The sequence below is a fragment of the Streptopelia decaocto genome, assembly GCF_964273445.1.
Source record: "Streptopelia decaocto genome assembly, chromosome: 1".
In the NCBI taxonomy this organism is placed as follows: domain Eukaryota; kingdom Metazoa; phylum Chordata; class Aves; order Columbiformes; family Columbidae; genus Streptopelia; species Streptopelia decaocto.
Window position 1 is genome coordinate 128,187,555 of NC_138663.1, and position 12,444 is coordinate 128,199,998.

At 49.6% G+C, this 12,444-nt stretch overlaps 1 protein-coding gene across 3 annotated transcripts in view; it reads left to right on the forward strand.

Annotated features, from left to right (window-relative positions):
* The first annotated feature begins 759 nt into the window (after nucleotides 1–759).
* The window catches only part of IGSF3 (immunoglobulin superfamily member 3), a 104,173-nt gene continuing 92,488 nt past the window's right edge, over nucleotides 760–12,444 (forward strand). For 2 of the 3 annotated variants that reach the window (XM_082043701.1, XM_082043703.1), the window contains exon 1: nucleotides 760–1,244. In XM_082043701.1, the coding sequence (XP_081899827.1) occupies nucleotides 1,202–1,244 (43 nt within the window). In that variant the 5' untranslated portion in view covers nucleotides 760–1,201. Of the gene's footprint in view, nucleotides 1,245–3,382; nucleotides 3,504–12,444 lie in introns of those variants that run through there. The other variant, XM_082043702.1, reaches the window with a different exon arrangement.

The following is a 12,444-nucleotide window of genomic DNA, read 5'->3' on the forward strand; positions in this document are numbered from 1 at the left end:
CCATTTGCAAACGTCCATTTGGGACGTTTGAACATCTGCACCCTTGAGAAGGGTTTTCTCATTCAGCTTTTATTTACAAACAACATAAAACCCAGTCCCCAGTGTTGCCATATTTATGCATTTCAGTGTTTCCTGGATGTACTTTAGATGCATTTCTGGTGTTGACACATTGTAGTGTTGATTGCCTGGGCAGTATCCCAAGTGCAGCAATGCCTGCACATGGGGAGGGCTCACATCTGGCAACCAAGGATTAATACCAGCCCTGGATTCGGGTCTCGGTATCAGTGCATCACAGTGGAATAGTCACGAGTTGGTCGAAACTTGGGAAGTCCGGCTGTTATTTTTGGTTTGCATGGGAACAAAAGGGAGCATTTATGCCATTTCCCAGCAATCCGGGTTTCCGAGGAGCGCCCGAGGACTCCCTTTTTCCCTTAAAACAAAGGAACCCGTTTTATCCCCGCGCTCTTTCAGGACCCGGGCTTCACCCCTGGCCTCGCAGACCCAGGCCACGACCCTCCAAAACACACGCTCCGCAGCGCCCTCTCCGACCCCCGCCCCCGGAGCGCCCACACGCCGGGACATCCCCGGCCCTGCCCGGCTCCGCGGCCGCGCAGCGCGCCCTACCCGCCGACCGGGGGCTGCCCGCCTCCCCCGCCCGCCGCCGGGGGGAGCGGGCGGCGGCGGGGCGGGCCGGGGGAGGAGTTTGGCGGCGCGGAGGAAGCGCCGGGCACCCCGCGGCGGCGGCGACAGCGCCGTGCGAGCGGGCGTGCGGGCAGGCAGGTGAGGGCGGCGGGCCGGGGCAAGCCGGGGAGCGCGGCGCCCCCTTTATTTTTATAACTTTTAGGGTGAGATCTTTTTGTTGTTGTTTCGTGCACACCCGCCCGCCCATTTTTTTCTATTTTTTTTTTTCCTGCGCTGCGGACGAGACGATTTCTCCCTCGCCTCCTGCCTCTGCCCCAGGAGCCGTCGGCGCGGAGCGGCGGCGGGGAGCGAAGCGAAGCGGAGCGGCGGGGCGGGGAGGCGCGGCGGCTGCCCCGCTGCGGGGGCGATGCCCCCGCCTGCCTTGGCGCCTCCCCGTGCCGGCCCCGCCACCTTCCCTTTGTGCCGCCGGGCCCGGCGCGACGCCTGCCCCGGGAGCCGGCGCCCCGCGGCGCCCCGCGGCGGGAGGTAAGGGCGGCCGCCGCCCCGCTCCCCGGCAGCCATGCGGACCCTGCGGCCGCAGCTGGCCTCCCTGCTGCTCCTCGGTAAGTGCCGGCCGCCGGCGGGGGCGGGACGGGACGGGGGTCCCCCGGGCGGGGCGGGACGGGACCGGACCCACGGCGAGTGCCCTCCTTCGCAGGGCTCCCGGGAGGGTCATTCCCTATCAGCGCTTTCCCCTAGGAGTTGTCAGTGCCCGCGCTGTTCTACGGTCGGAGGGAGGAGGGGAAATAAAAAAAAAAATAAATAAATAGATTAAAAAAAAAATAAAATCAGGGTTTAATCTCCTCCTGCAATACCCCGCTGACCATCCTCGCCGGGGCGCGGCGCGGGGTCCAGCCGGGGCGTGGGGGTTAGGGAATGGAAGGGACGGGCACCTCCTCCGGCATCAACTTGGGAAGGCGAGCGGTCTGACAGGGGGCTACTCCGTGCTGGGGTCAGGGGACGCGTCTCGGAGGGGGAATCGTAATGGGTAGGGAGTTACGGGTCGGCGTTGAGCTTTTTGCACAATGAAGGCAGATAAAATGCCTGGGATAAGGTAGGCTGCAGAAACAAAGTCCTCTTCTCTCTCGAAGAGTGCGTTGAAACGTAGAGGGAAGGCAGTCCCTGCTGTCGTAAAACGCAATTTTATTGCTTTGTGCTGTTTCTCCAAACTCCTCCTGTCGCCCCTTCTCTTTCTGCTTTGCGGTTTGTACCCTGTGAACCGTTAAACGTGTGTGTTTTTGTCCCGTCCCACAAGTGCCTGCCCAGGGGGTGACTGGGTGACTTCTGTGAAGTCCTTTGAGTCCACACTGCTGGGTTAGAGATGTTGTAGCAATGCAAGGTCCCTTCCTACAAATTTGGGAAAAGCAGAATGCAAGACAATTAAAATGCCTCTTAGGGTGTTTGTGGCAACCCGTGTGCCTGGCTTAGTACTGATGAGTTGATAGGAACGTTTGTGGAAAATACTGTACGGCACGTTCACGCTGCTTTCTGCCTGTGTATGTACAGTGTAACCTCGGAATTGTTTTGATTTGCCTTTTCATTGGTAAGACTTTCTGCTGGCATTAATGCTGTTGAGGGAAGAAGCAGCAAGGCTGGCAATTTTACTCTCTTGAGAATTGTCACATTCCTGCTCTGCCAATTTGGGAATGTTTTTACTTGAATTGCAGTCCTGTGTCCATGTCTCTAATTTGCGTGTCTGTGTGGTTTTTCATGCACTCTCTCTGTCTTCAGGAAAGAGAGGGATGACTCTTTGAAATGGTTTTGGAGGAGATTCAAACTTCCCTTAGCCAGTAGCTTTTTTCTTTGGGTTCCCTGAAAAAAAAGCCATCTTAAAGCTGAGTTTATCCAGGGTGACTTTGCTCAGGCAGTCTGTTGTAGCCTGCAAGATGGGTGTAGACAAACGGCAATCGCATGCTGTCGTGGCTTTGCATGCCTAGTTTTTCTCCCGTTGAAGAACAATAACACCGTTCTGGATTAAGTCTTCCTAATATGGAGTGAGCGAACGAGCGGCCGGTGTCCTGCACGGCGCTCCGAAGCGCTCCCAGCTGATGTAGCGCTGTATCAGCAGAGGGCATCGTCCTGCCGATGGGTTCCCGCAACGGGGAAGAAAAAGTGGGACCCCCAGGGCTGTGCTGGACACCCCTTGTGGGGGCTGACCCGGCATCTGGCTGGCTGCCAGGGCTGTCCTGGCTCTCTGTTTGCAGGAGCTGGCTTTCTGGGCTTGTCCTAAAACTGGCTATAAGGTACCTTCTCCCTCCCCAGGGGATGAACTGCGAGATGTCTTCCATCACCTGGAGAACTGGTTGCTTTTCAGTGGTCCGCAAATCCCATGGACGCATCTAGTTTCTAAAAACACTCTGCTGACCTTGTGTTAAACGCAAGGCAGTTTTTAACCGTAAGAAGCGTACCACATGCATGCTTGGAGTTAGTTTTCTTCTGGTGTTTTTAACCTGGATTTCTTCAGACAGTTGATCTGCATTTGCCCAGCTGCTGGCTTTAACAAAATTGGGCATGTGTGACTGTGCCTCAAAGCCTCGAGTTGCACGAAAGTTGCTTTTTGAAAACTGAGACATCATTTGACTTAGTGGGGAAGTGGCTGGAGTAAAAAGCCTTATTTCGAAACATAGATCTCTGACTGGCTAGAAAAAGACTGTTGCATTCAAAACAAGTAATGTTAATGCTAGAATATATGGATAAGGTACTACGGGTTGAGTATGCTGAAAAAGAAATGCAACTCATTTTTTTCCTTATCCTTTTGGAAACTCATTAGAATTGCTGAAGGAAGAATCGTGGTTATGGAAAGAGCCGGTGGATGATTTAATGTAATGTATCAGACATTAACTAGCTACCAGAATCCAAGGAACTGCAAAACCAGGGTTTGAAAACCCACATCTGGCATGTGGGTGTAACATTTGTAGATCTCTGCTGTTTTTCCCCTGTTGCTGCAGTGTTTGTTACAGGGTTCTTTAAACAAGTGGCACTTCATCACAGCAAGTACAAAATGGGAAAATAGAGCAAGTGCTGTAAATAATCCTCATGCAGCGATGAGACCATTAATACTTGTGCCAGCCAGTGCTAATCCTATGTGTAGTTGCAAGATTTACCTTCTTTTTTGCAGGGATGCAAAGTCTGATACTCCTCATATTTATAGTGTAATATATAGGAAACACAATAGGCTTCTGGGGAATGCTGAATTCATTCATGTCGGTGACTGGTTTATGAATAGTTCTGCTTTTGAGTCTCCTGCAGTCTCCAGAATACCACCTGTGAATGCAATTTACAGCTCTTTGTGTTCAAACATTGCATATGTATATATGTACATAGACTCATTACCCTCTTCCTCTCTCTATTCATGCATAGTAATTGGTGATTTATTTGCTATTCCTAGAGGGGAGTAGGGCCTGCACAACGTCTTGAAACTGCAGCTCACTTGTAAATGGCATTTTGGAGTGAAATAATGATGCAGAGGCGACTCTTGGAGAATGCAGGGATGATCTTAAAGGCCTGTCTCCTGGTGGAGGAGGAGTGCTGGCTGGGGAGCAGCAGCGTGCAGTTGCCTGACACTCAGTTCTGCTGTCGCACCCGCCTGCTCTGCTACTGCCTGCCCAGGCACAGGGGCTGGAGGGGGCAGTGGCTGAAACACAAGCCTGGATGCTTATAGAGCTGAGGGCTGCTTGGCTGGAGGGGAACAGACGGAGAGAACGGCAGAGTGGGTGTTTGCACACACAGGGTTTGGGGTGGTTTTGTTTACTGAAGCTAGCTGCCCGGGAGTGTTGCTGGCGCCTCATCTGCTCCTCGATGCGTTGTTAGCAACAGTGGCCAAGATCGTGATTTCTCCATCTGTGTCTGCCCAAAGTGCTCCGCCGCGAGCTCCGTTTTGCAAGCCGGTTGTGCCACTGCCACCCCTGTCTTTGCTGCCTCTAGGTCACCCTGGCGTGCACCGATCCCATGGGCCAGGGTGGGCTGTGTTTGGGGAACATGCCGGGCAGGGGCTCTGCCGATGGCCATGGCCATCACCTCGTTTCTGAGTGAGGTTCGGCTGGGGCTCTCTGGGTTGCCCGAGCCTGGTGGGAGGCTGCCTTGCTGCACCCTGACGCCCTGTCGGTGCCGGGCTGGCAGGCTCCACTCTTGTGCATCCTTAAAATGTAATTGTTTGTGAGGAGACTCCCTCTCTGCAGCCTTGGCCAGACTGGCCGACATCCTGAGGCTCCTGCAAATCCTGTTTATTTACACAGGAGGTTTTGGTTTATGCGAATTGTCGTCTTTTAGTTGACCTTCCGTCAAGTTAGATGTCTTTATTAAAGCAGTTTTTATTGTAAATCGAATGTGTGCTTGGAACACTTTTACCAGACCCATTATATAAAGTGAAAGGCAGAATAAACAGTGCAGCAGACCACAGGGAGGGGGCCAGGAGAGAGAGGGTCACAAGGAGCTTGGGAAGGGAGAGCATCACTTCTGTGGTGGGAGGCTTACTGAATGTTTTTACCCGGGGAACTGCCTTTTTTTTTTTTTTTTAATTCTTTCAAAGTGCTTCCTTTTGATCTCTCTTGGCTTCTTTCTTACCCCTACAAAATCAGTCATGGATTCAGCCGTGGTCTTAAAGGTTATGCAGTCTAGTATGAAGCCAGAGATGTTTCAGTTGCTTTAGTTCAAATGAATCAGAGTGCTACAACCTGGAAGAGTGCTCCTTGCAGTCGGATGGTTAGCAAGCTGCAGACCCTGCCAAAAAAACTTACAGCACCAAGAAAATTGCTTGAAGAGAAGGGGGAAGCTTTTCAAGCACAATTGGATTTTCTTCTTGTTGATAAGGTTCCTCTGCTCGTGATTTGACTTGTCTACTGGTATCAAGGACGTTTAGGCCCTCCAGCCAGTGTCTGGAAAACTGCAGTGTTGTGATTTGCCTCTGGCTTTTAAGATGCTAAATACTCCTTAATGATAACCTCCGAAATTGGTTTCGACTCCGTTTTTGTATTGGCATCTCTTTCCTAGTCTTATAAAATCCTCTTAAGGAACAGTTCTCTGGTTAAATGTTAGGAGACATTTAGCATCTGTTTCTTATCAGCTATGGAGCGGCTAAAATGGAGCCTTTCCTGACAAAGAGGGGTTTGCTCCAATTGTGAGGCAAAGAAATTGGGTCTGCAGCTGCCTTCGGTGGGTCTAAGATGTCTGCATGTGTATTTGTCATTTCCAGCTCTAACCTGTTGCTCACCCTGTCTCCATCAGTGTACTAAGAACATGTTTCCAATGATGTATGTTAGTAAGCTTTTTGTCGTTAGGAGGTTTAATTAGCAAATGGCAATGAGACGAGAGGAAATCTTGCCTTTCTAAGCTGCCGCTAAAGTCACATTTCAATAAGTAATTGAACATGAGCACAAAAACAGACCATCTCAGCTAAGTGATGGGAAGCTTTTCTCAAAAACAGAGAGGCTTTGACACTCAGTACTGTTGCTGTACAGTATTTGTACAAATGCTAAAAAAGCAGCGCTGCTCCTGAAAGGAGTTGTTCCAGGCTGGTTCCTGCCCAGTGCATGGGGGTTGAAGGTGCAGGTCAGGGTACTCACGTGAGGAACTGGTTGGAAGGACTTGCTTGGTCTGAAAACTAACTTGGCAAAACCAGTAGATACATAGAGGGATTGGGGGACTTGTCTGACTTGAAAGTAGATCCATTTTTCACGTCCTGCAGATGTTTATGGAGGCCCAAGGGAAGGGGGGGTGTCCTGGGGAGGCTCTCTGAACTGTTCCCAGCTCCTGACAGAGGCTGCCAGCCCTGCCCAGCATTCTGTTTAATCTGCAGTTTCTGCTTGAAGCTGCTGCCTGTACCCTCCTGTGGCTCCTTCTTTCCGACTTTACCCCACTGCTGGTGGTTCCTTGGTGTTTCCAGGTCCATTTCCCACTCTTGTTGGGCAATGATCCACAGGGAAGGAAGAAGGGTCAAGTGTAGGAGTGAGGAAAAGATGAGCCAGGGGAAAGCACTAGGAGGAGAAGGAAAGTAGAGAACCCAGCTGATAAAAAAGATAGATGAGAACAGGCTCTGGAGGATGAATCTAACGAAATGCTGGGTTTTCCACCACACCCGTAGCTTTTAAAGCCTCAAAGGCTCCAGAGTATTAAAAAAAAATGGAGATAGTGAGGATCCATCTGTATTTATTCTCTTGTTCCTGAACAGTGTACTTACCCCCGCTCTTGGCTGACTTCTTTCCTTCCAAGCTTTTGATTCCATTTGGGACTTGAAAAATCATCTAGAGCTTCTCCTGTCTCTTCTGATCTTATTCAGGCATAAGACTTTGCCAGTCAGGAAGGGCTGAGGCTGCTGCTGAAGCGCAGGAGATTCCTGCACAGTTTCTGGCAACAAAATTGGTCCCATCGGGATAGCAGAAACCATCCGGATCCAGAGCGTATGCCACAGAGCAACTGCTGGCCATTAGCACCATCGAGTGTTACTCTAATGCTGATTGTTCAATTTAGTGTTCTGGTTTTTCTTCTTCTGACCCTTGCAGAACTGCTCATCAGGGTCTGACGTGGTTGGAGGTGATTTTGATGTACAGCTGTTGTGGCAGTTCTAAGTTTTGTTTTGTTTTAACTGGTGGCACAAGTCTGGAATAGGTGTTGTTCACGAGGTGTTCCCTACTTCACACAGAAAAGCAGATAGCTCAGATAGCTTCGCTTCCCAGCAAATGCTTTCCCCTCTGAAGTAATTGTGATTACAGGGGAATAGCAGGGAATGGGTGATACATGTAGGTTTTTTGGGATATTTTTTTTTTTTTTTGTTTGCTATCTTGTTGGTTGTTTTTCCCTCTCTGCTGCATCCCTGATCTCTCTGCCTGAGGCACACTGTCACTTTTATGGCTTTGGGGCTTTGTATGGAAGTTGATAAGCTTGTTCAAGGGAGCTGGGAGCACAGTGTGAGGTAGGTGTGGTTTTTGATGGACTCTGTAGCACTAAGTGTCTGTCCTGCATTTGAGAGGAGCTTGGCACTGAGCCAGCGTGATGTGTGAAATGGATGATTTTGAGGCCCTTAGAGAAATGGAAACTTGTATGTGAGATACTGAGCTCCTGAAAAGCAAACAGTATCTGTTTACCTCTCAGGGAAAGAAGGGCTCTGGTCTCTCATTAGAGCATGGGTACCAGGATTAGGCTGCTTAGATAAACTGAGATTTTGACTTCTGGGATGAAACTTTCTGTCTCCATTCAGCACCATCACCAGGGCCACAGGAATCCTCCAAATCTCTCTGAAAGCGTAGCTAGAGCTTGAGTAAGAGCCACAGGAGAAGGCAGGTGCTTGTTGCCAGAAGTCGTCCAGAAGCTCTTTACTCCAGAAAACCGTATTGCTGGAATCTGGCACTTATTAACTCAAGTTACCCAGTACCTAGGATCTAGCCAAAGGGCTGTGGCTAGCTGCCAGGCTGAAATTACCCACCTGGGTGTCAGGCCCTGTTGGTTCCTTCTTGCTAGCTTGAAATAGGAGCTCCCAATGAACATGTGTGCCAGCCCTTCTTCTAGTCATGTTTCTTCTTACAGCTTTGTAAAGTGTTCAAGGTAATTATAGTACTTACTAATATTTATTCCCTTCTAAGCAATTATCTCAATGCATTTATCTCTGGTGTGCTTTCAAAGTACTCTACTCCTTCTCACTGTATCATTTCATCTCATCTCCCCAGCTCAGTGCTTTCTGCTCCCACCCTGCTCACACAATCCTTGGTCCTCAGCTTCCTCCACCTCCTGAATATGCTGTCAAGCTTTGCTTTCCCCTCCTAGATCTTCCCGTACCCTGTCTTCCCACTCTGCTGTCTAATCCCATTACAGAGGAGGGATGTTTGCTCCGTCTTGCAGGGGATGATTGTTTAACCACCCCACCAGGTGCTAAGACGCTTTGCAGTGAAGGGCATGGATACCAAGAAACCCCAGGCTGGCGCCGTGCCACCTCCCAGCTTTCTGCTGACTGCTTGTGGCCTGCAGACAATATCTTCAGGGCTCCTGCTGAAGGGTTTGACCTTTATGCCTGCGGTGTTATCCGGCGCCTACAGCAGGAGTCACAGCATGCAAATTCCAAGTGCTTTCTTCTGACTTGTGGTATAATTGCGGGCAAGTCGCTCTGTCTCTGCTCTCAGTTCCTTAAAGAGATGTCATGGGATTTTATTTCTTTTTTTTTGAGGAAAAGTGCAGTGTTAGGGCTGAGGTTTTGCTTGCTGTTGTTAAGCAAGCAGGCTGCTTTTTTCTTATACATGTTGGGAGCGTAGCGTGTAAGAGATTGTTATGCCCTGATTGATTTCACTCTTGGTGTTAGGAGAAGAAGAAAATTGATTTTTACTTTGAGCTCTGTGGTGTTACTTACCTGGACAAGCTCTCTCGCTTATCCTGTGTGAATGGGACCAGCCTCTCCTTGCCACTCAGTTACGCTCGTGGGGCACAGCTCCCGTGACTGTAACTTGGAGCTGATGTGATTCATTCCAGCCGTCAGTGTTACAGCAGCACAGTTAATCTATGGGTCACTGGCATGTAAGGAGCTGTTACGTCTAATCAGTCCCACGCCATGAGCTAGTCGGCAGTTAAATCCAATCCAGAGTGTGTAGCTGCCAAATGCTTTAAGTCGCCAAGCACTTGTTCCTTTCTGCTGTAAATAAGGCAGAGTTGAACAAGATCAGCTTCAAGTGCCCTGCCTGCAAGCAGGGATCAAGAGTTCAGCCTGAGGTGCCTGTGTTACAGAGGGGAAGAGATTGTCCAGAGTCTGAAGGGCTGCAAGCTGGGTGTAAATCTGCCTGCTCATCTTCATATGTATATATCAAAACACCTTCCTTTTTCTCGTCTCAAATTGCTTTTCCTCCCATATCCTTTCCCTTGCCTAGGTGTAAGGGCAGGTGTGTTCAGTGGTGGCCTCTTAGGTACTGCCATCGTCATTACAGTGTAGAGGCACCCTGTCTGCATTTTTGCATGTGTTTAAGTCTCGCCTGAGAAGCCTGGTTTTGTTTTGTTCTTTCCTCATTTCTGCTGCTCTTACACCCCATCCACTCCTCTTGATTTTTCCACGTGTGGCCTTCAGGGTCCCTTTGCAGCCACATTAGCCCCTTTGCCCTCCATAGCGAGAGATCTTCCGTAATGCACTAGGACGTACATCTCCTGCTGCTGAAGGTGGCAGAGGTGAGGCTAAAAACTTGCTCCCACTGCAATTTTCTTTGCCTTTGTGGGGCAAGTCATGGGAGATCATCCCATTTATCTTTTAAAGGGAATAACTTTGCCAAAGTAAAGGATGAACACTGCCAGTTGCTATGCACATGGGTGTGCTATTGGTTTGCTTTGGATTGAGTGCTCACGGGGAGCTTGGCAGAGGACCATTGCTGCCCTGTGACCACCATGCAAAGGAAGGGCAGCGCTTACTGCAGCAGTTACTTGGATTTGTGCCTGGCCCTGGTGCTCGGGCTGACATTTTTTTAAGCCTTTGCAGAGGAAAAGATGGTGGTGAACATGTGGTGGGAAGGAGGCTGGTTTACTCCTGTTGTCATCAGGTGGCCATGCCACGTGAGACAGCCCTGAGTTCCATGGGGTGGCAGCGATCAGGCAAAGGGTCCAGGAGCCGTGCCTTGGAGAGGTCTGTCGCCTCTTCTCAGAGACCTGCCCACGGCTGGTGCCACCCTGCTTCTCCCGTCTCTCGTCTGGATCGCGAAGCAGTGTAGCTCAGCCTGTCCCTGCCTTTCACCTGGCTTGTTTTGGGCGACGATGTAGGGATGAGAGTGTGAGCAAGGATTTACTGTGCATCGAATACCTGATAGCTGTTCTAGCGGATCCACAGGGATACATTACTAAAAGCGTCCTAATGATCTTGACATAATGGGTTTGAGCCTTGGGAACCTGCTTGCAGGGCAGGGCAGCCCAGGACTTTGCACTTGGCTCCTGGAAGAGGAGGGCTGGGCTCCCAGCAGGGGTCAGGGCAAGCAGCAGGAGGTGGCTTTTTGGGGTGCCAGCAGGTGCCATTCCCTCTGTGAGAAGTAGCTGGAGGGGAGCCATACACAGGGCTTTGGCATGGCAGAGGAATGACTTGAGAGGCTTGGCCAAGCACCAACTACCGCTGTTACCTCGGAAATGTAGATTACCAGCAGCTGCAGCTATGTGGAGGCCAACTAAGTCCCTAAAGAGATTTAATCCGAGGAAAGGGCAGTTTTCTTTAGGGAGGCATCTGGGTGTTGGTGGAAGAGAGGGAGATGTGCAGAGCAGTGTGGCCGTAGCCGAGGCCGGCTGTCTCTACACCTGGCCACTGGCAGCACGTGCGAGAGGGAGAGGTGCTGGGGGACACAACTCCCACCCCAGCTGCAGGAGCCGTGCCCAGCTCTGCTGCTCCCGCGTCTTCTAACCACTGCTGCTCCTGAGGTGACAACATCCAGCTTCCTCCTTCAGGTGTTGGTGGTGGCCTGGAAAAAGAGGTAGACTGTTTCTTGCCTGCCAAAGTGCTGGAAGCAGGAGTTGTGTGAGAAGGGAGGGTTCATCAGTCCTGGAAGTTACCAGTGAAGGCATGGAGACCCCTGAGATGGGTGGGGGTGAAGAGGAAGGGGTAGAAATAAGGGTGGGAGACAGCAGGAATCCAGTTTTCCAATACATGATCCTGTAAGTGCTGTGGTAGAGGTTCTCTGTAGTTACTGGGGTGATCAGCATCAATTTCTAAATTGTTCTGAGTACATGCATGCCAGGCTTGAGTGTGGGTAGGGTGAAGTGAGGCTTCTGGGGAAGTATGTTAGTGGGAGGCCAAAAATAAATTATCAAAAGAAAGAATTGAGAAATTAACAAAGCTAAATGGATGCATGCAGTTCTAAGAAAAGGGTGTCATATTTAAAAGCATATTTTTGAAAATCCATTTTCTTAGTCATCTTACAGATAACTTTGCTATTTTTACCTTCTTTGCTCTGATGACACTTTGCTGTCTATATAACAGGTTTAGCATCTGCATTCTCTTCTGGTGTACAGGCAAAATGTATTTGCCAATTTTGAGTTGGCTCTGTAGAATTGTTATACCTCTTGGCTGTGATATAAATAAAATACTGTCCTTAAAACTATTTTAAATGAGCATAGCTGGCATTACTTCCCTTCTAACCTTTTTTTTTTTAAAAAAAAACCCAACCTATCTCCCATGTCTGCAATCAAATTTGAATAGAGAATATATTCCCTTGCTGTTTTAAGTGTAATAAAGGCTGTGCCCTCAGCTTCCCCAAACAGAAAAGTACTAATGTTTGGGTTAAGCACAGTAATCTACTGGGGAATGACTGCAGGATTTGCAGATTTTTATTTCTGTGTGTTTGCTGGGACTGTGGCATTGCTAGCAGGTTGCTCACAAATGGTATCTTAGATTACCTCTCTTGCAGGCAGCAAGATTTGCATCTTGCCATTCCTATTTGATCGGCAAACGGTGATGAGAGCTGTATACTCGAGTTCAGATTTTCTGAGCGGCAGTCTGCAATCATTAGGACAGTGCTTAGACCCCAGAGGCTTTTTCCATGTTTTCATCCTGTTTCGGTAACTGTGTGTCTTGTTATCTTGTTCCTGAATATTTTCTCTTGTAAGAGGAGACTGTTTGTTGCAGCTGTTAAACCTCAAATGTCTTGAATCTCCCTTAGGGAAGAGGAGGAAGAGTTCCTGAGGTTTCTGCGTAAGTAGACTATAGAAATACCTATGTGTCTTTCCCAGGTATACAGCCAGAAGGTGTTTTTGGTACTGCCCTAACCAGTTGATGAATTCTGGCTGGTTCTCGCTCACTTGCTGTGTTGAAGGGACTTAGTAAAG